The sequence below is a fragment of the Aureobasidium subglaciale genome (assembly GCF_000721755.1).
Source record: "Aureobasidium subglaciale EXF-2481 unplaced genomic scaffold scaffold_3, whole genome shotgun sequence".
Classification (NCBI taxonomy): Eukaryota; Fungi; Ascomycota; class Dothideomycetes; order Dothideales; family Saccotheciaceae; genus Aureobasidium; species Aureobasidium subglaciale.
The window spans coordinates 241,454-263,018 of NW_013566992.1; the positions used below are offsets into that span (position 1 = coordinate 241,454).

General features: G+C 50.1%; 10 protein-coding genes across 10 annotated transcripts; 7 read left to right on the forward strand and 3 right to left on the reverse strand.

Annotated features, from left to right (window-relative positions):
• Window positions 1–216: 216 nt before the first annotated feature.
• On the forward strand, window positions 217–1,860 carry AUEXF2481DRAFT_2175 (uncharacterized protein; the record flags this gene model as incomplete). Its single annotated transcript, XM_013491154.1, has 1 exon — window positions 217–1,860. One exon carries the CDS (start codon window positions 217–219, stop codon window positions 1,858–1,860), a length of 1,644 nt encoding a protein of 547 aa, XP_013346608.1.
• A 351-nt stretch (window positions 1,861–2,211) lies between these two features.
• Window positions 2,212–3,411, reverse strand: AUEXF2481DRAFT_2176 (uncharacterized protein; the record flags this gene model as incomplete). Its single annotated transcript, XM_013491155.1, has 1 exon — window positions 2,212–3,411. One exon carries the CDS (start codon window positions 3,409–3,411, stop codon window positions 2,212–2,214), a length of 1,200 nt encoding a protein of 399 aa, XP_013346609.1.
• A 218-nt stretch (window positions 3,412–3,629) lies between these two features.
• AUEXF2481DRAFT_36716 (uncharacterized protein) lies at window positions 3,630–4,323 on the forward strand. The gene is made up of 2 exons (XM_013491356.1): window positions 3,630–3,837; window positions 3,894–4,323. The coding sequence occupies exons 1-2, from the start codon at window positions 3,661–3,663 to the stop codon at window positions 4,083–4,085; spliced, it is 369 nt and encodes a 122-aa protein (XP_013346810.1). The 5' UTR covers window positions 3,630–3,660; the 3' UTR covers window positions 4,086–4,323.
• Window positions 4,324–4,496: 173 nt separating this feature from the next.
• AUEXF2481DRAFT_2178 (uncharacterized protein) lies at window positions 4,497–5,256 on the forward strand (the record flags this gene model as incomplete). The annotated part of the gene is made up of 4 exons (XM_013491156.1): window positions 4,497–4,632; window positions 4,679–4,737; window positions 4,785–4,903; window positions 4,962–5,256. The coding sequence occupies 4 exons, from the start codon at window positions 4,497–4,499 to the stop codon at window positions 5,254–5,256; spliced, it is 609 nt and encodes a 202-aa protein (XP_013346610.1).
• A 1,279-nt stretch (window positions 5,257–6,535) lies between these two features.
• On the reverse strand, window positions 6,536–8,436 carry AUEXF2481DRAFT_36717 (uncharacterized protein). Its single transcript, XM_013491357.1, has 3 exons — window positions 7,580–8,436; window positions 6,678–7,531; window positions 6,536–6,627 (listed from the first exon to the last, which is right to left on the reverse strand). The coding sequence occupies exons 1-2, from the start codon at window positions 8,053–8,055 to the stop codon at window positions 6,784–6,786; spliced, it is 1,224 nt and encodes a 407-aa protein (XP_013346811.1). The 5' UTR covers window positions 8,056–8,436; the 3' UTR covers window positions 6,536–6,627; window positions 6,678–6,783.
• Window positions 8,437–8,731: 295 nt separating this feature from the next.
• Window positions 8,732–10,293, forward strand: AUEXF2481DRAFT_36719 (uncharacterized protein). The gene is made up of 2 exons (XM_013491358.1): window positions 8,732–9,836; window positions 9,888–10,293. The coding sequence occupies exons 1-2, from the start codon at window positions 8,868–8,870 to the stop codon at window positions 10,188–10,190; spliced, it is 1,272 nt and encodes a 423-aa protein (XP_013346812.1). The 5' UTR covers window positions 8,732–8,867; the 3' UTR covers window positions 10,191–10,293.
• Window positions 10,202–10,697, forward strand: AUEXF2481DRAFT_36722 (uncharacterized protein). The gene has a single exon (XM_013491359.1). It carries the CDS (start codon window positions 10,253–10,255, stop codon window positions 10,505–10,507), a length of 255 nt encoding a protein of 84 aa, XP_013346813.1. The 5' UTR covers window positions 10,202–10,252; the 3' UTR covers window positions 10,508–10,697.
• A 548-nt stretch (window positions 10,698–11,245) lies between these two features.
• AUEXF2481DRAFT_36725 (uncharacterized protein) lies at window positions 11,246–11,532 on the forward strand. The gene has a single exon (XM_013491360.1). It carries the CDS (start codon window positions 11,287–11,289, stop codon window positions 11,518–11,520), a length of 234 nt encoding a protein of 77 aa, XP_013346814.1. The 5' UTR covers window positions 11,246–11,286; the 3' UTR covers window positions 11,521–11,532.
• Window positions 11,533–14,726: 3,194 nt separating this feature from the next.
• AUEXF2481DRAFT_77207 (uncharacterized protein) lies at window positions 14,727–15,711 on the reverse strand (the record flags this gene model as incomplete). Its single annotated transcript, XM_013491510.1, has 2 exons — window positions 14,727–14,954; window positions 15,005–15,711. One exon carries the CDS (start codon window positions 15,709–15,711, stop codon window positions 15,037–15,039), a length of 675 nt encoding a protein of 224 aa, XP_013346964.1. The 3' UTR covers window positions 14,727–14,954; window positions 15,005–15,036.
• Window positions 15,712–18,377: 2,666 nt separating this feature from the next.
• AUEXF2481DRAFT_2183 (uncharacterized protein) lies at window positions 18,378–21,455 on the forward strand (the record flags this gene model as incomplete). The annotated part of the gene is made up of 2 exons (XM_013491157.1): window positions 18,378–20,164; window positions 20,225–21,455. The coding sequence occupies 2 exons, from the start codon at window positions 18,378–18,380 to the stop codon at window positions 21,453–21,455; spliced, it is 3,018 nt and encodes a 1,005-aa protein (XP_013346611.1).
• Between the last annotated feature and the right edge of the window lie 110 nt (window positions 21,456–21,565).

The window sequence follows — 21,565 nt, forward strand, 5'->3', positions numbered from 1 at the left end:
TTGTGATTGACAATGACTGTCGCGGGCATGAGCAAGGTGGATGCCGAATTATTCTTGATACTCGTCAAGGTCAAAGCTCCGGGAGGGCGGACCGAGACGGAGTTAAGCGCCGGCTCAAGAAACATCCATCGTCATTCTTACTCAGGGCAGCCATCTTCCTTTGGCATCTGTTTTCCCGTCAATCACATCAACACGACTGGACTGAGACCGTGCACAATGCTCTCAAGAGTAGCGAGACGCTCCATATCCACCTCTAGAGGTCCTCGCGGCCCTCGAGGTATTCTCAACAAGGGCCGAACGCCATCTCGAATCACACCTCGGCCATCAAGAGCCTCGCCATTGTCTGCGAACAGCCGCCACCAGTCCTCACAGCAGCCAAATCAGCAGAACAATACCAATCAAGACGCTCAACAGACACCTGACGAGCCCTCCAAAAACGCCCTCGTTGCTTCAGCACTAGCCGAGAAGCAGTCGTCAGATCTGGTTGCGCCAGTGACCATTCCAGACGATCCGAATGGGGTACTCACTCCAGATCACCCAGCATGGGATCTTCTTAACAACAGCTCCTTGGTCATACAACGACAGATAGAAATGATGAACGTCTTTCTCGGATTCGAACAGGCCAACAGATACGTCATCATGAACGGCAAGGGAGAAACAATCGGATACATGGCTGAGCAAGATCACGGTATGGGAAGCATGCTAGGCCGTCAAATGTTCAAGACTCACCGAAGTTTTACCTGCCACATCTTTGACAGGAATGAGAGGGAGATTTTGCGTATCCATCGTCCTTTCTCTTGGATTTCGTCACGCATACGTATCTATGACCCCACGGCACCTGGAGACTATACACAAACAGACACACTTCAAGGTACCTCCGTACAATCAGCCATCAACCAGGCTTCGGCAGCTCAAGTCTCGCCTCTGCCTCTACAAGAAATGCGTATCATCGGAGAAGCACAACAACAATGGGCACCCCTCCGCCGCAAATACAACCTCTTCAACTACCGTTCTCTCGCCCCTGCCTCCAACTCCACACCCGCTCTAACCTCCGGCGATACCCCTAATACCTCCACAACAGCCCTCGCCGTCTCCGAGCAGACCTCCGAACAAGCAATAGAAGCAGGAATGCAACAATTCGCTTTCGTAAACGAACCCTTCCTGTCCTGGGACTTCTCCCTAAAAGACGCAGACGACCGTAAAATCGGCAGTGTAAACCGCAATTTCGTGGGCTTTGCGAGGGAGATTTTCACAGACACTGGTGTCTATGCTTTGCGTATGGATTCTGCGGATGAAGAGGAGCCTATGGCTATGACATTGGATCAAAGAGCTGTCATGCTGGCCACGGCAGTTTGTATTGATTTTGATTATTTCTCGAGGCATAGTGGAGGCGTTGGTGGCATGGGAGGTGGATTTATGCCACTATGGTTCCCGGGCATGGGAGGAGGTGCTGCGGAGGGTGGTGCTGTGGCTGGCGCGGCCGGGGAGGCTGGCGCTGCAGAGGGTGCTATGGGTGGCGCTATGGGTGGAGCTGCTAGAGGTGCTGCGGGGACTGAAGGCGCGATTGCAGCTGGCGGCACTATGGCTGGAGTGGAAGCTATGAATCGTGGCTATGGTGGTCAGCAGGTCGACGATGCTAGTCCTCAGGGTCCAGTGGAGCCATTCCAGAATGATGGTGGTGTTGGTCCGTCACAAGGAGATGCTTGGGGCGAGCAGAATCCCTGGGGTCAAGCGCCTCAGCAACAGGATGATCCTTGGGGTCAGGCACCTCAGCAAAACGATCCTTGGGGTAATCAGGGCAGCGGTGATGGAGGTTCTGGAGGCGATGGTGGTGGTTTCGACTTTGACGATTTCTTCTAGATGGATGACTCTCCCCTCTTTTAACCTTTAGCATTGCGATAGCACATATAGATACCCAATTCCTCTCGTTTGTAGCAACGACACATTGATCATGTTCTGCCCTTCAATAGATTGTTGTGGAGGGAATGTTACCCGTCTGTCCAAGCTAGTCAGGTTGCATGTAGGGGGATCATCTTGGAAGACGAAGTAATAGAAATAGCTTTTGATCATTAAAGTCTTGCCTAGCGATGCAGATTGAGCAGATTGTCTAACTCCATTGCACCCTGCTAATATGCTTGTAAATGAATCCTGATACGGGAGTGGAAACAAGGCCAGATGTTGTGTGCCAGAAATGAAGCAATGGTTCCATTCTCACCACTTCTTGGCCTCGAGACCATCAGGAGGGCTAGTTTCAACCTTGCCCTTGCTGACTTCATCCCAGTTTGTGCTCAAAGCGGTGCCGTTGCTTTCACTGAATGACTTCATCATAGCGCGACGGGTGTCTGGGTCTGCACCGGCGTACAACTTCTTGAAGAAGCCGTTGACTGGATCACCACCCTCATCATCATCCTCCTCTTCCTCAACTTTGCCGTCTGTCTTTGAGTCGCCGGTCTTTGGCTTGGTCAGAGCTTCCGAGGCGAGTTTGTCCCAGTTCTTAGGGCCGCTGCGTGATGAGGTGGGGTACGATGGGCCCTTTTGTGCGGTGCTGGTGGAGTTTTGAAGGACTGCTGCAGGAACAGAGCTCGTGGTACTCGACTCTACAGTAACAGGTTCGTTACTTTCGAGAGAAGACCACTTCTGGCCGGGCTGTGTTTTCTTGAGGACGACTTCGACCTTGGTGGACATGATGCTGAAGGTCGAGGCCGAAGGGTCGATTTCGGCGAAGAGAGGTTCGAGGGAGAAGTCGTAGTCAGAGGAGGTCTGGAGAGGAAAAGAGATGGCGAGAGAGCGTGGCTGGATGTCGATTGTGGCCTTGTCCTTTGGAACGCCTTTTGCGAGGAGAGTGAAGTAGACCTTGTCGTTGTTTTGATACCAGTCATGACGGATCTTGTCGGCGGGAGTTTGTGTCAAGGCAGGAGGAGTGGAAGAGGCAGGAGCTGTGGTCTTGGAAGACGAGTCCGGCTTGGGTTGACTGGCGACTGGTGTCTCTTCCTCGGGCGTCTCCTTGACGGTTACGTCCTTCGAACCCTCGTCCATAGCGGCCATCTTGGTCGCAACCTTGCTTTCCCAGATAGGCAGTGTCTTCTCTTTCGGATCCATGCGCTTGACGACATCCAGAACGAAGCGACAGTCGGGGTAGCGTTCTAGGCCGAACAGTGCTATGGCTCGTCGAAGCTGGCCTTGAAGGATGAGTTCGCGCTTGCCTCTCTTCTGTGCGTTGATGACAGCTTTGTCGGCGTCGGCGAGAGCGGACTTGTAGTCGGCAGGCGTGCTTCTCTGGTATGCGGTGGAGCGTTTAATGAGGTAGTCTGGTGATGTTGGTGAAACGGCAAGGGCGGCTGTGTATTGTTTGATAGCTTCGGCGTAGTTTTTGGCTTCGAGGGCCTCTGCTCCAAGCTTTGCTTGATCCATGGTAACTCGTTGCTGTGTGGATGATTGGATTGAATTGGAATGGAATGTGGAGATGTTGTTGTTGCGCAAGGATGGAAGAGAGAGGGAGAAAGTGGTTACGAGTAAAGCATGTGATTGTGACGAACTTCTAGAAAGCACCAAGCGCTTTCACCTTCATGCGGGAAAGTCTAGCCGAGTCAGTTTCATCTCGTCGTTTCACCTTTTGTCTGCCATATCGGTGATTCTTCTTGTCACACGTCAGCCTCATTCATGTTCAATGCTCTGATCAGAACACATCACATCACTTCTAGGAAGAAGGTGACCAAGTTGAAACAGGCTGCAGATGCGACACAGGTCTTTGCTCTGTTGAGGAGCGGCAGCTCACCTGGCATCATGTATGTCGAAGGAGAAGAGAAGGGTGTCAGACAATGGGTCGATGCTGTTCATGTATGTATTCAGTAGATGTCAATGATCGCGACATGTGGACTGATGTCGCCAAACAGAATCTACGCTACAAGGACTATCAACTTGTCGCCCGTCCAGCCGCTGTGCAGCATGAGAACGAGCCTACCAAAGAGTCAGAAGTCAGACCTGGTCTCCATGAAACAGAGACGGTGAGTGACTTTGGCAAACAACTGCAAGATCGTGGTGTTTATGCTTGGTGGCGCAAAGCTATGGGTTATGCAAAGGAGTAGATTAGCGAAGCGGTGCAATGGACGGAGTCAATAGGACACGACGGCATGGCGAATCGAAGAGCCTAGCATCCATTCTATGCTTATTCGACCTCACCCATCCACTCACGGCAACAATACCCTACAGCTGCTCTCGTGCATATTCTGCCCCTCATGTCAACATAGAAGCTTCCCCCACAGTGATGATGTGCCAAGGCCGCCTCACACCGCCCGATGGAGATGGAGGGGTGACGAAGCAGGGGCGGGCTCCGCTTTTGAAACGGGACTCCCGATATATCTCAAGTCTGGCCGTAACTCTCAATCTCAAAGTCTCCTGAACAACATAGCCCCTTCTTGATCGTATATACCTCGTCCTCTACACGACCCTGACCAATCCGCCCTTTTCCCACTTCACAAACCTCAAACACCGACACAATGGCAGCAGCATACCCTCCTGGCGGCACCTTCTTCGACACTCTGAAGCGTAGCTTCTCAGATGTCCCCGTCGAGTCTGGAAAGATTGCCACTTCCGAGTTCCTCGAGGCTGCTGAGAGTCTGACTACTCTCTTCGGTACGTTCGTCCGAAGCCTGGACGTGTATTTGTCTAACAAGGCCAGATGTCCTCGGCTCGGCTGCGTTCAAGCCCATCAAGAGCGACATGGTTGGCAACATCAAGGTACCAACCTCGTTCTCGACTGTCGCAACGGACACTGATAGAACTAGAAAATCCGTGAACGTCAGCTCGCCGCGCCCATTGAATCAGAGAACCTTCAGGACCTCGTCCGCAACGAGCTCAAGACCAAGAAGCACACCGCAACAGAGGGCCTTGTCTGGTTGAACCGGTATGTCAAGTTTGCCTGCTTGAGGGCTTCTAGACAGTAGTACTGACCAATGCTACAGTGCTCTCGACTTCACCGCCCAAGCCCTTCGCCAGAACTTGACCAACAACAACGAGGAAGTCAGCGTTTCGTTCCGTGCCGCCTACGGTAACACACTCAGCAAGCACCACAGCTTCCTCATCAAGCCCGTCTTCAGTGCCGCCATGAGCGCTACTCCCTACCGAAAGGACTTTTACGCCAAGCTTGGTGATGACCAGGCTCGTGTTGAGAAAGAGCTCGGTACTTGGTTGACTGGTCTTGAGCAAATCGTCAAGAACTTGAACGACTTCCTTGCCACCAAAGAGGCAAAGTGGTAATTTATGAATGAGCCCTGGAGGCCTGCAGAAAATATCACACGATATGATAAAACTACAGATTTGTTCTTCTTTCTTCTCGAAGTCCCGACTTCTTCCTTCCGACCTTCCTTCCCTGTAGAGAGCTTGCGTTTCAGTATGCACCAGACTGGGTGGAGAAACTGATCGCTTCCTTTCATCGTGTCTATTTGCCAGGGGACATACGAGACATAGAAGGGTATGAACGTCGTTGGCCAAGCATAGGGACTCGATTCTGATGAGGCTGTCTGAGTGTATAAGACCCTGGAAGCACACTATTAAGCAATCAGACTGAACATGACACAATACCCCATTGGCCGAGCTTTCTTGCCCTCCTCTCATATTCAAATTGTTATACGTATACGCCTCCTCGCAAGGTGATCTTGATGACTCAGATTCAAGCACTCGAACTTCACTTACTTCACGTTTCAGGGGTAGCTTAAGGCATCAGGAGATGTGAGCTGATTGAGTGCAAAGTCAATTTCCAAGATAAATGTCTGACGAGGGAGATCAGATAAACTACCCACTCTCCTCCAAGGGCGCTTAGTCAATGGAAGTGACTGTGCAGCGATGCAACCTTGCCTAACAACCACTTTCTTCCACTCGGGATTTGTGCATAGCTACCAGCTTCGTACGATAGGGTTGTCTCAAAGCACGCGTCGTATCTCCACCACTTCAGTCTCTTGAAAGCAGCTAGATCATGATGTGATTGATAGCAAATTATACACTGTGTTTTTCTACAAGTATCCAATGATATATCGTCTAGTGTGTCTCGATCCCCTTCGAGGATCCAGGGCTGTTCTCCTCATCATCGCCGGCATAAGCATACTTGGAGAATTTTCTGATGCGATCACCATAGAAGTAAAACCCGTAGGGAATGGCACAGCAAGCCAGCGCAATGAAAGCCATCAAAGTCCCCGCCCACTGATACCCCAATCGGTGAAACATCTGCTCTGTAAACAACACCACACCAGCGCCCCAGAAGCTTCTGATGAATGTTTTGGCAGCGAGGGCGGATGCAGCAGAGTGTTGATAGGTATCGACGAGGTAGTTGTTGGCGCTGTTGTAGCAGGGGATGAAGCCGAAACCGATGCAGAAACCTCCCATCGCTGGACCCCACCATGAGAGATGGGGATAGGATGTCCAGGCGAAGATAAACATGCCTGCTGCGATGAACCAGCAGCTGTACATCATTGGAACTAATCGCTGTTCGGCGGGTGGTTTGCCTCCGAATTTAACAGCTCGTCTTGCGTAGTCCTTGTCGATCAAGGGTGCAAGGAATGCGCTTCCAAGTACGCCAATAGCGAGAGGGATAAACATGAGACCGGTTTTGCTGGCTGAGTATCCTTTGCCTTCCTGAAAACACTGTCAGTCGAATTCTCCTGTTGGAAATGGTACAACACAACGCCTCAACAGCAGCCACCAAGGCCTATCTATCACGATACACGGTACGGTTCTAGACCAGATCAGCCTCACAGGAGACTTCGATACGCTCTTGGTAAGATCTCTGGTCTATTTCCATCGTATACCGCAAAGTGATGGGGGGAAATTCGAAGACTTCGAAAAGTCTCGAAACGACACCTGGTGATCTCTGGTCTTCGCTATATGTACAAACGGAGTACTTGCCTGGAATACCACGGGGTACGCAACAAACACCATGTATAGAAGGCCGTAGAGAACACTCATGAATAGTGAGATGAGGAAGACGATGAGTTCGCAGAAGAGCAATTGGAACGGACGAAGGATAAACACCCTTAGACGCTCCCTGATAGGTCGGGTGTCCAGATCGGACTCGCTGACATACTTTCTGTCACCAGTATCCTTCCTCATCTTCCTGGCTCGCTTTGCAAGAATGATGGGTGCATAAGTCTCTGGAACGGTAAAAACAATGAGGATGTAGACGAAGCCTGACAAGATGAGCTGCAGCCAGTACAACCAGCGCCAGCCGAGATGATCAGAGGTAAAACCTCCTACCAGTGGTCCGATAGCTGGCCCAATGAAGGGTGCACAAGAAAAGGCAGCCATTGGAATACCTCTTTCTTCGGCTTTCCAGAGATCAGCAAGTGTTCCGCCAACGAGGACCATAGGTGCTGAAAATGCTATGCCATCGATCAATCGACAGGCGATCAATGTTCCGATATTCTTTGCCACAGCGCAAGGGATGATGAAGATGAGAGCAACCAGAAGAGTGCTAGCATATACTGGACGACGACCCCAAGTCTCGCTGAAAGGAGCAAATGCCATGGGGCCTACACCAAACCTACAAACAATTAGTACGATGCAAGTCAGAATAGAAAGAAACACTCACCCTACGACGAAGACAGTGATTGTCAGGAGAGCCACCTCTTCGCTGATTCCGAACGTCTCCTGAGGGCCGATCATATCCGCAGTGATGACAGCACTATTGAACGCGACAGCAAAGCAGGTGATTGCTACGACCATGGTACACCACCATTTGTATGCCTTGCTCCAGTTCTTCGGGTTCTCCTTATCGCCTGGTGTAAAGGTGACAAGCTCATAGTCCTCGGTCTTTCCGGTCTTGTTGGAGGTGACCTTTCGGGTTATCGTTCCTGTGGCAGTCTCGGTTGTATATTCTGCCATGTCGGCATTTTCGGTAAGTGTACGATAGGGTAGTTCCAATGGATCTGCATCGATGGAACTTGCGGCATGTCCTCTGCTGTTGATCCCTGATGTCTCTTCCAGTTCCGGCTTAGGTTCGTGACTTGCATCGAGGTGATGGAGTGTCGAGGTACTACTTGGAGTCCTTGATGTATATGTCGACATGTTTGCAGCGTGGATCTGAGCCGTTCAATACAAGTAAATTGACCAGAACAGAGATGGTCTTCAATGACTGAGTGTCTTTGATATCGCAGCATTTACTGGATGGGATGAATAGGCATTTATATACCCGAGCCCTCCATTTATGAGAAACAGCATGTTTGCGAGATAACTCCTTGTCGGGTGTTCTATCATCGATTCATGCAACTGCAACCGCACATTGGATGTTTTTGATATACTCGAAGCGGTTTAGACCGAAGGAGTTGTCTAGTCGTCTCTGGAGGCGTCCTAAGATCTCGGAGATCGCTCGGACGTGCCTGGCGGAAACATTTTGAGTTCTCCAAGGGTTTAGGCCAAGCATCAACTCTGTACCTGTTTTGATTCAGCAACTTCTCTCCATACTTGTCATACGATCACATGCAATTTCTGAGCACTCCGAATGCATTTTTGACTGTAGCTGAACTGTCAGGGGGTCGGTCTTACGACATTCAGCCACTGTCGCGATCGTCACATCCGTGAGGCATTTGAATGCCTGCATCCGTAAGAACCAGCTCTCCAAGTTGCAATGCTCGTCTTTCTGGACCGCCTACAGGTGGGGCATTGATACTCTCCAGTATTGGATATCACGTCATGCCATCGGGTTCGTCTGATCAGCCCGTGCTCGATGCGCCTTTGACCCAACCATGTTTTGAGCCTCGTATCCAACTCCGAATGTATGCGGCACATCTTCAAGTTCGGAATTGTTTCGCTGAGGGCCGCTCACTGATGCAACATAGCCCGCCCTGCAGCATGTGAATTTGATCAGGGAAAAGGTTTTCATGTCGCTCAACTCTCCAGGGAAGCACCGAGGTGACCGAGATGATAGGACGCTTTCGGAGACTCCTACCGAGGACGCGTTATTCGGATCGCGCCGAACGTGCTTTCAGCAATCTTGGCGTCCGTCACTGTTATCGTGTACTCGCGTCGACGACACTCTTTCCTCGTCAAGTACATACTTTCGAAACATCACATTGTCTACTCTCAGAATGAAACCGTGCGAGAAGAATAAACCGCGCATCATCATTCATGGTGGTGCTGGAAACATCACTCGCTCGAATCTGACAAAAGATGCTTATCAAGCCTATCGGTCTGCTCTTCTCTCGATCCTACACGCTTCAAATGCTTTGTTGTCAAAGCCTGGCGCCACAGCCTTGGATGTCGCGACTCATGCCGTTTCCATGCTAGAAGACAATCCTCTCTTTAATTCAGGTCATGGTGCCGTCTACACCACAGCAGGAACACATGAATTGGAGGCTTCCGTCATGGTCAGCAAAGGCTGCCACAAGCGTGGTGTTGGTGTGATGGAAGTATCAGGAGCAAAGAATCCCATCAAGCTCGCGCGAGAGCTTCTGATCAGAGGTGAAGATATCGATGGAGGTGGTGCTGCAGGTCACGTTCAACTAGCAGGTGAAACTGCTAATAAACTTGCTGAAGAATGGGGCTTGGAGACTGTGAGTCCTGGATATTACTGGACTAAGCGACGATGGGACGAACATCGTAAGGCGTTGGGCAAGTCTACAGATCGTGAGACTTATCTGAAGCATAAGAGGCGGGCTGATAAGTGCATGTCTTTTGTTGAGGAGAGTGCGGCAGATGCTAGAGACATCGACACTCACGACCCATCTTGGGATGGCTCAGAATATCTGCCACAAGGGACTGTAGGTGCAGTCGTTCTCGATAGCGATGGCATGCTCTGCGTGGCTACCTCGACAGGTGGACTCACAAACAAGCTTCCTGGCAGGATAGGGGTGTGTCGAAATAATCATCTCTTAATAGTGCTCTTCTCTGACTTTTGACAGGATACTCCTACGCTAGGAGCAGGTTTTTGGGCTGAACAATGGACTGACCAGCAGTCAAACTACCACCCTCAGGCTATGGTGTGTCAACAACAGACTTTATCACCTGCAACGAGACTTGCCAACGGCGACTTCGGCGGTTTCCTCCAAGACTGCTTGCCTACTTTCTCGTCATACCTACCTATTGCCTCCCAAGAGGACTCTTCTTCCAATCAATCATCGAAATTCATCCCATCGCCCCATGGAGTAGCTCTGTCAGGCACGGGTAAGATGTCTCTCTCCCACATTTCCCATAGACAACTCTGACCTCTCTTACAGGCAACGGCGATTCCTTCCTCAAGACCGCTGCAGCTCGTACGGCTTGCGCAATGACACGTTTCTCCTCTCCGCCACTTCCATTCGCAGTATCAGTATCTCGTGTAGCTGGTCCGAATGGTATACTTCAGCAAAGTGCGGAAGACCGCTGGAAGAAGACAGGAGAAGGCGAGGGCGGTGTCATCGGTATCGAGCACGTGCAAGGCGAGGGTATCGTCGTAGCAGACTTCAACTGCGGAGGCATGTTTCGAGCTTGGGTCGATGACGATGGTGAGGAACAGATGATGGTGTTTAAGGAGGGATTTTGAGGACTTTGAAAAAGCTTCACACTAGCTTGTGGCGTACAGTGAGTCAATATTGATGGCTTGACTAGTCTCATGATCGAAGGATTGACAGTACACTTAAGCACGAGTCTCGTTCGCGACTCGGAGATATGCAGAAGAAGACGCTACTTCACGGTCCGATTGGAACCGGAGAAGTTTGAGTTTGCGAGCTTTGACCTGCGCCAAATTAGCGCTACATAGATCTCGGAGATTTGATAAGATGGGTTGCAACAGGACGTCAGGAAGTCGACATCGAGGTCAAGCATGCCGATTAACATACTTTCCCTGCCTCTCAAGATACTCTTCAAACGTACTGTTATGCGTACCATCACTTTGCACCACTTTTGACAACACCTTAAGGAAGACAGTCTCAGAACTGAGAGTCAGCCTCCTCTCTCTGCCCATCGAGGTCAGAGTCTCGGGAAAAAGCCAATAGGTGCACTTCGCACCATCCATGCAACGATGTATATAGTTGTTGACAGAAGATGATAGCTGTGCCGACTGAGGCTATGAATAGTATATAAACGGTATGATATTCCAAGTATGGATGGCCTGCAAGTGTTTCCAATACTATGGCCAGGGTGGTAAGTGCGACGTGGATTTATCGGAAAAGGAAAAAATCGAAGAGAAAAGAATTTGACGAGATCTCGCTTAGCAGTGTGCTCGTATGGCACCCAGGATTTGAGCAGGAGCGGAACCTATCCCTTCACCCATCAGCCACCACAACTATCGTCTTGCCATTTCCTCAAATGCCGGTCGCCAGGATGACTTCACTCATCACATCGGCTTCCTCGACATCTGACGGCTCAAAACGAGAGTATATATTCTGGATTGGCTTTTCCGCTTCCATCAAGTCAGCAGCCAGTTCACACAGTGAACTAGATCATCAGACCTGCCGGGGTAGCTCAATCGGTAGAGCGTGTGGCTCTTATCTTCTCAGATATTCCAAACCTCAAGGTCGCGAGTTCGAGCCTCGCCTTCGGCTATTCCTATACTAAGCGCCTGCGACTTTTTTTTGTCTTTAGGAGTAGTAGGTATAATAGGAAGAAGAGACTTTGTTTTCCTATTTACTAAGGCCGCGGCTGAAAGTCCGTGTAGGGCTGGGAATTTAGGAGTAACGGCACCAGACCAGCTCGAAGCAGCACGCATCATTCTTAGGACGTTGGAAATCCAACCTCTAAGGCCGCTTAGAGAGCTGCAAGTTATCATATGCTGCCTTGTCCGCAACACTTAGCGATGACGAGTTGTTATAGATAGCCACATTCGATACTTGTGCTCTAAGGATTATAAAGTGTTATTAGTGTCTCTAAGTAGCAGCTAGCAAGCCGACCGCAGCAGACCGTTATATACCGTATACATAAGGATAATGTGCAGTATTATCTGGCTCGTTAAGGGCCCCGAACGGATCCGGACTACATCATAATGTATTTCGGACGTCTGGAATATTCCAAGCAAGAGTAAGGACGCCGTAGTGTCCTTAAGGAGCGGATGCTGCCTATACTTCGTAACCCTATTAAAGGCTTCCGAGAAGGTAGGCACCCTACGCTTGTATGTAGCAGCAAGCACTCCCTTATTATAGTAGACGGTAGGGACCGCTAGTTTCTTGACAGCCCGGCTCTTAACATAACTGTCTAGCTTCACTTATCCAACCGCGTAAAGACATAGCAGCGAGATGTTAAAGGCGAGGTTATAACAAAATGGCAGAAGGCAGGAATAGTAGCCGAGTAAGCGTAAGGGAGTGGCAGCGGGTTAACAGCAGCATAGTTATAGGGCTATAGCAGGACGCGATGCGACTATAGCTACGTCGCAATAGCGCGGAAGGATGCGATAGGTTTGCAGATCAGGTGAGCGTAGGAAGGTCGTCGGCAGCTAGTAAGATTATAGTCCAGGAAATACTCCATCTGCCTAACTTAAGAAGGGAGCATTCACCTCCTAGGAACGTAGTGTGCCGCGAGATGCTCATCCTCTTCTTTCTTTACTAGTATGTGTAACTTCGCTCTTTCTAGATCCTAATGCTTCGACCTTCCAGATGATACGGCGAGGGGTCACCCGGTAGAGGGATAGAGGAGCCGAATTCGAGAAGTCTTGTACGAGAGGAGCAAGTGATAGAGAGTATAATGTAGAGTTCGGCCATTAGATCGAGCGTATAACTTGTCGAGAGTCCGTCTTAATAGTATAGCGTGGCAGGAGACAACCTGAGAGGTAAAGTGTATCTTGATAGGGGGCGGGCAGTCAAAGTCAGATTAGGATATGTTGCTAACAAGATAACTCTCTAAAGACGATGTAAAATACGTGTAAGCGTACGAGGTAATCTATCTGGTCGTGCACTATTACGATTATTTTATGCAAGAGCGAGTAAGTTAGACATATTTCGCGCAAGCAGACAAGCAAAGAGCGTCAGAGAAGGGAATGTCGTTATAGATAAGGCTGCCTCCTACATTAGGAGCGAGTGGTTTTCGTATAGGGGTAAATAGTCTAGGGGGTGTGCTTCATATAATAGGGGTGTTGCTTAGTAAGGACGGCCAAAGTCTAACCGTTATGCGGAGGGGGCCTCTATGAAGGGGAGTCTACATAAGTACAGGGGCGCCGCGTAACTAGGCTCCGGAGTAGGATTCGATACGTAGGGCTTGCGATCTAGGGGTGGGCTTATGACGGGGGTGGCGTGTTGTAGTGACCTCCGAGCTGGACTTTCTTGCTCGGCGTTGCACGACATAATATACATCTGCAATCTTTATAGCCTATTACAATTTCTGATTCTAAGTCGAGATGCTGTAATGGTCCCGGCTTGCTCTACCTATTATTGCCTATATAGCATACTAGAGAAGCGCCTTAGTATGCATGCTATAAAGACTACGCTTACACTTTCTATGTACCGCAAAAGCTGCAGACTGTGCTAGAGCAATGGCCGGGTTAATGATTTCGGAGTGTCTAAAGTCTACTTAGTCTCCATAGACCAAATTACATGACATATGCTACGACAAATTATTCGCAGTCGTATTGACTAAGGTCTGCTACAGGTTAAGAAGTATCTCGGCGTAGCCGACCGAGCGACTTTTTACTAGGAACAAAGAAAACAGTTTAATAGGTAAGCCTCATTACAGTTATAGTGGCGATGAGGATCTGAGCCAGCAGTCGGTCTTTGCGTCTGAAGTTGGTGTGAACCATTGTTTTCTTTCTTGATCGACTTGTTGTTCTCGCGGCGAAATTTGACTAAGTCCAATAAAAAAAGTGCCTGTAGCGAAGTAAATTTGCCCCTAAGTCTAACCTTAATGTAAAATCCGAATGTCGGTCAGCCTCGCCAGCGGCATTAACGTCGAATTCGACATACATAGGAGACTACGGGGCTCGAACCATCGCCACTATAACTGTAATAAGGTTCACCCTATCGAACTGTCCTTTCTTTCCGACCCGTAGGGAGGAAAGAGAGGACATTATAAGATAGTAAACCGAATCCAGTTATATAAGACAATTCCGACTAACTCTGTTAACACTATCCCCCGCCGCCTTAACCCCAAAGTCCATCGACTAACGACCCTGTCCGTCGATCCCTTTCATGTCGCAGCGACCGCTAAGGTCGCGAGTAATCATTCTCTACACTCTGTATACCACTCCACTTTAGTCGCAGCGACCCCTAAGGTCGCGAGTAAACCTTTATACTACTCTCGCCCTCTATTCTACTTCTTCGCAGCAAACTCTAAGGTCGCACGAAAATAGCTTACACTGCTCCCCCGTGTATAGAATACTATTATAACTCTCTCTCTTCTCAGCGATTAAAGGGCATCGACGAGCCGTAGAAAGACACAGTTATATCTCGTATTGTTAAACTCGGTCTAAGGAGCCATTTGTATAAGGCATCTCGATAACTTCGCTTTAACTTAAGAAAACATCGTGCCTTTTAGGACAGCTGCGAGAATGATAGTGCTTACCCACAAAGCGGGACATAATTATGCATTATCACTGTACTACGATTATGCTGTACAGTAATCTAGGGATGCTAACTAAGGTAACAGGTTCCCGATAGCTTCTTAGGACTGTTATAACGCCGACACGACTCGACCCGTAGCCGCGTCGCTGCTGCCCTCTAAAACACACCTACGACGCGTCTCGACAAGCCCACCGACTTAGTACACATCTCTGCCACTCAACTATAAAGCAATGTCACAAGCGCCGAGCGTAAGAAAAGAGAAGTAAAGATTATTATTATTGTGGGTTAAGGGACCTATACTGTGTATCATACCAAACGCCAAACGTTGTCTCTGGAAGTCTCGCTAAATGAAATGCAACCGAAGCTATGCTTGTCTACCGATAGAGCACTCCTCCTGCCGTTAAATACTCCTAGCATCAATGCCCCCTACTCTGTCGTCGATTATCCCTGTCGTCAATAGCCCTATCGTCAATCCCGATCAGAAGCTTAATATCTTGTAAAATCCTTCTGATTCTGGTTAGCAATGTTACACCCTACATTAGAACAATAGCACGAACCTTAGTACAGGAGCTGAACCCGAAGCCGATACTTAGCGGTAGTAGTCCTTGTTAGGGGGAGGGGTCGATTTAAGGCGAGAGACGATCTCATTCTTTAGCTGCTTCGAGTGATCGACGACGAACCCAACTGCCCTAGTAGCAGGGTTGATACTAAATAAGGAACTGCCGCGAGTAGGGTAAATGGTGCCTGCGCTGGTTCTACGGCCGCCGATACGTGAGATGTAGCTTACACCGCTAAGCCTGCGGTTTCTGCTAGTGCTAGCGTACAGCTTAGTCGCGTTAAACATCTCATCTCCTGTTGCAGCTCCTGGCGGAGAGGTGATGTAGTGGTTGTCGAAGCCTATAAGCAGGGCGTTAATGTCGTCGTCATCGTCACCTACCTCCGACGCACCGTTAAGGGACCCGCGTATAGAGGCTTCTTGTGCCCTGTTAAAGCCTTGCTGCATGTCCTCGTCGTCACTGTCGCTACCGACACGCTCCTTCGATAGAGCCGTAGTGCTGGCACTAGTTCTCGGAATCTTCGATCTGGGCTTAGGGGGATTGTTGGTAGAGGTTCTAACCTTACGTATCGCTAAGGGGCTCACAGACTCGCGAGTCTTAGTGGGGCTGATGGGTAGAGGGGCCTCGGCAGCAATCTCGGTAATCTTGCTAGCCTTAATCTCCTCGGCGAAGAACTTTGTAATACCCCTGTAGGCACTAACAAGCATGTCGCGCGTAAAGTTGGCCTAATCGACCCTGTAGTCTTCGGCCATCTTCTTGTCGAGATGGTCGCGCTAAGCGTTGATGATAGCTGTGCGCTCGGACTCCTTAGTAGGTAGCTGCTAGTAGAGCTTCTTACCCTTTATGGCCCCTGTCTTAAGGTAATCCTTACTTAGAGCAATCATCTCTTACTTAAGTTCGACGTTAACCCTAGCAAACGCATCGCTGCTAGCTAAAGGCTTGGCCTGCTTGCGCTTAGGCTTAACAGGGAGGGTCAGATCACTCAAGTCGATCTCGCTGTTGTCAGCAATGCGTTAGAGCCTGTATATGCAGCGAATCAGTATTAGGTCCCAAGGAGTCCGACAAAGAGACGGACAGAAGCAGACAGGGGCAGACAGGAGCGTATAAGAGCAGGGTAGAGAGAAACGTAAGGCAAGGGCAAAGAGGAGCATAAACGACGGGCTCTTGTAAGGTTGGAAACCTCAGATTCATAACTGGAGTCCGGCACAGACTTGCTGTCGAAAGGCAAGGTGTTTTTTAAAAAGAAGCGTATGGTGTAGAGAGATGTAAAAGTAAGGGCAAAGAGAAAGCGGAAAAATGGTAAGTGACTTACATCGCACTGAGAGCGGCCATCCCGTCCACCACTTCGGCGTAGTCCTTCTCTCTGGCCTGAGTCTCTCTGATCGCATGAGCGGCCATCACTTCGTTCTGGATAGTGATGCAATCGGACTTGTTAGGAAGTCCTAGCACGATTCTGGGCCAGAAGGTTCCTTCGAGGAAGTCTCCTTCGGGCAAAAGTTCGCGGACAGGTCTGCCAGACATGCTGAAGAAGAGAAAAGAGTTATTGATTTTTTTTTTTTGGATGAATTTGACCGGACTGATCGAAAAGCGAAGACAGGTGTTGGAAGTGCAAGGATGGATCTCTTTGGACAAGATTGAGCATGAATACCTTTTACATTTGCAGATTACTCCCATGATACGTCACCTTATGTGGGCTCCAAAGGCGTGGTACAGAAATTCTGGGAGGCGGAGCAAACAAACCTGTGCCAACCTCCCGTCCTTCGCCTCTCGGTTTCTACAGTCCTGCTGCCTGCATCGTACCTAGCAATAATTGCCCCAGGAGTCCTGAGCAAACGCCAAACGCCAAACAGCAAGTCCAGGTCAACAAGACCAAGGATTAACTCGGAGATTCAGGGGCAGAGTATTGATGGAAGTGGAGTTAGTGTCCTTGAAGTTTGACACGGACAGCTGTGGGTATAACTATGGCCTTTGGAAAGCTTTAACAATTGTGCCTCTTTTGCTTTGACGAAAGAGGTCAGGTTTGATGTCATCGTTCGGAAGCTCTTTGTCGGACTTGTTTGGACTGATCCCCTGGATCGAATGGTTCGCCGCATGCGTCCGTCTGCGGCTGCTGTCACTGCACCGAAACGGTGAGCTGTTTGACTTTCGACACGCGGAACTTGTGCAGTAACCTCGGAGCGGCGACCTTGATATTGGTTATTACTAGTGAAACGATACCGACTTCTGAGATTCCGATGATGCTCATATTCCTGACCAATCGTGCAGGTCGATCATAATCAGATACTGCAGCTTGCCGTGTGTGACCTTGGCACCCACAATCTCATACTGGACAGGAGATACAAAGCATCTCAAGTCTGTGGGCACAAGTAACCGAGCACCTTTGTACTACATATCTTCACGGCAAATAGCTTCTCCTGCAGAGAGCTTGCCCCTTTCAGCTTATCGCTACTGCTGTCCAAGAGCACGACCAACTGCGTTTGTAGATGCATGCCGACGATTGTCGCATACCACATGATGTCATCAAGCGCGAGCAGGCAGTCTGCTGCATCAATAACCACTTAGAGTCTACCACTCACACGGAACAGGAAAATCTGCATGTACAACTAGCTAAGGCTCGGTTGCAAGACAAGTGCAGGATGTCACGAAAGCTGACGAAGGCAGCACACAAGTCATGCACGGACCCTAGGACCCAGATGTTCAACATTTGGTGACTCATCTGGACCTGACTGTAGGCTGTACAGGTTAGAGGCCGCTGAATAGTGTAGGACTTGCAGACTGCATTTTCCAGACACTGGTAACACCAGCGATTCGCTAGAATCCTCGCTTTTACAGACGCGTGGATGTGCAAACTAGGCGCTGCAGTAGGCGCCGAGCTCGAGCTTGTCGTAAGTACATCTGCGGTATATGGAGTGCAGACGCTTGCCATGGCACTGTGGACCACGCTGAACCTGCTCGAATTGACCCTCAGTGTTTGCTATTTGTCGCACCCTCTCGCACCAACCTATCTATTTCACCTGCTCAGCAATAAATGCTCGGAAGGTTCTCTCTTTTGATTGGATCATTGTCTCTGGTGAGTTGTGACACATTTTCCAAAGATTTCTCTCCGCTTCAACGATACCAACACTTCCTTGTCTGACTCTCATTCAGTAGCCTGGAACGGCCCCTTCCAGGCCTTTCTCTGCTTCTACACAGCAACCTTGACAACTCATCATCACCAAGCGTCCATACTTTCTCTAAGCCTCGCCATACCCTCTGCCTATACAAATAGTCCCATTCCCGTGTTACTCTGCGACAGATTACTCCACTCCGAGCCATCGCAACGTCATACTATTACCTTACGTTCCACACCTTGTCTTTGATTGCTGCAGCCATTATGGCCACTTTACCACCACCCAGAGCCCCTCGGCAGAGTGCTATGGATTTCTTCGATAGTTTCTACGAATTCGACGATCAAGGTCAGCTGGTGCTCCAAGATCTTACGGAAGAGCAACAGACGTCACTCGAGAACTTTGAGATCACCCTAGAAGAGTCCAAGACATTCCGTCCCGGCGCGGCCAGTACACACAACAAGTTCGACCGACACCTGATCGAATACCGAAAGGCTTGCGTTAACCGTCTGCGAAGTCAGCACCGCATTGACAACAACGTCTTGCAAGAGCTCGTCGACACCAAGTTCATGTCTACGCAGTATGACCAGGAGCTTTTCTTCCCCTCGGATCGCAAGGAACTTTACAGTCTCTTCAACTACTACCTCACCGTCATGGCAGCTGTACTCAAACCACGATCCAACGCAGATGACCGTCCTCGCTTGACTACCTTGACATCCCGAAGGTGGTCGCTACTTCACTGGGCGAAGGTCTATCTTGAGGACCCTCCCAATAGCCGCGTTCTACAGGTTAGGACCAACGCTGCACTGTTCTATGCAGTACAGCGCTACGGCATCAACACCACCCGCAGAAACAAAGCATACTTCGGCAGACATGAGGTGCGCTTTCTCATCGACTATGACCTGGCCCATACCGACTCGTTCGATGCTGCGGAATCGCATCATCTGGCATGGACCATCGCAATGATCACTGGCGTGCGTCCTGGAGCCATCGGCCGAACCCAGTTCCGCAAAGACGCATACCTCAGATGGACCGATATTCAGATCACAAGAAACCCAGCCCATGTCCAACGCTTCAACGTCACGATCACGTTCCCGTACATGAAGGGCTTCCAAGACCCGAGCGCTGTGGATACCGCATGGAACGATGAGGGTTATCTACGCCTCTCAATCGAACCACCGGAGAGTGCCGAGAACATTCCCTTGTCCCCTGCGTACCGTCTGCTCGCGATTGCGCTCAAGAGAGGCCTTTTGGCTGGGTACAAGACCTACCAAGACCTCTTACAGGGTGATGAACTCAACATTCTCATCAAAGACGACCATCTCAGCGACCCGATCTTCCCTGCACTAGGCGCCCGTGGTCTCAGCCTCGACACTACGAAAGCTGCATCATCCAGCTCATTCACCCAGTACCTCAACCTGCGCGCTAATGCCGCTGGATTTCAAGGCATCACAATGTACGCTTTTCGAAGAGGGGCCGCTTCAGCCGTCGACAAAGCCGCAGGCAGATCGGCCGTTCGAATGTTCATGAATCACAACCCTCAATCTATGACATTCGAGAAGTCATATGAGAACGCAAACTTCAATCTGGATGTGGCAGCCATTGCGTACGATGCCATTCCTCAGAACACTGGGGCCACGAACGTTCCTGTACTGTACCGCGCCGAGCTTGTAATGACACCCGAGCAACTCGCTTCGCAAGTCGAGAAGTACATCGGCCTTCATGCTCAGACTGACTCTCCTGAGTATCACCTCCAACGTCGTCGCCTGAAAAGACAGGCCATGGCCGCACTGAGACAGCAAGCCGTCGAAATTCATCGCAAGACCTTCACATTGACTGAGCTGAAGCACAGAGTGGCCGAGCTGAAGTCACCATCTAGATTTATGGAGATGATCACTCTCCGTGCACAAGCGATGGAGTCTACGAAGAAGGCAGCACTTCATAGGGGTATGAATGATGACGACGCTGCGGCCGAAGATGACGAGTTGGATGAAGAGTTTGAACATGATGATGACCACGTTGTCGACCTTGAGCAGAATCTCGAACTCCGTCTGTAACCTAACTCTATCGGAGAGGAAGCCGAGCACAACGACGGTGATGAACATGACGATAGTGATGAGAGCTCCTCCGCTCTCGTGCCATCGAGTACTTCGAAGGACGTGCCTTATCCTAGAAGACCTGCCCCTTCTCCTGCTAAGCCGGATACGCTCAAGGTTAACTACACGGCCAACGTGAAGACAGCTGCTAGTTTCGTCAGAGGCAACTCACAGATTTTCAGAACTTTTACCGATGAGTCACAGCAAGAGTGGCTGCAGTTGCTCCGAGGTTATCAAGATCGCAGATTCGAGAACACCGGCGAGCCTTATCTACGGGTGGAGGGAGTCTATGAGAAACTGCTCCGCCAGTCCGAGCTCGGTCCTCCAAAGATGCGAGGTGAGATCGCGGACATACATCTCACACTCTCTACCGACGTCCCGAGTGATCTAGACCAGATTCTCACGACCCCATACGAGTCTTCGTTGTCGGCCTTCTTTGAACTGATGCTTGAGGGTCAATCGCTCTCTTCGGGTGCTGCTCGCCAGTGTGCCGAGTGTCTCGCAGATGATACTCTTAAGCACGTTGAGAGGTACAAATGGTGGGAGAGTCTTTCGAAATTAACCCGCCATCAGGAGACCAAGATCCATGCTCCACATCAGAAGTGGATCCGCAAGACTAAACTGTCTATAGAGATTCACCCTGAGCACAAAGCTTCTTGTCTTGATTGTCAGAATGAGTATGCGAGATACGAGGATCTCAGCAATCATCTCACAACCCTTGTAAAGAATGGGGTGACAGAGACTGACCCGCATTATGCCCAACTGGTTGCTGATGGGTTTTTCAACCCCAACTTCAACTACAGTCGTCGGGCGCAGTCGACTCATGATAGAGCACTCCGTACTCGTGACGATGTTGTCGGAGGGCGCAAGGGCAAGAAGGATGTCCCTCTATCCACAACTCGCCCGGCATTGCTTCCTAGTGCTCCATCCGAGTACCCGACATCGATCGTTGTTGGTCCACAGGCCTACGATCCTAGCCTCCTTGCTTACCCTGAAGCCTTCAGGAACATGCCCAGATTGACACCGCAGTCTTTCCGTGAAGACATCACAGCAAGAGGTCTTGACGGCCTTTTCGTGACGTACGTCAACCCCGTTGATCCTGCAAACCCTGCCGGCAGAGAGTACAAGGAACATCTCGAGTCGAGATCGACTGATCACCTTCTTGATTGGGGGGTTCCACGCCAAGGCGACACGAAAGGGAAGCGCAAAGCACCTGGAGCTGGCGAACCGACTGTTCACAGACTCTGAGTATGTCTCCGCTCCTCTCGCTTGCGCCTTTCGATATGGTCTTCAGAACGCGACTGCAGCAGAAGCAATCCACACGTCCACGAACTTTCAATGTTTTCTTCATCCAGTCA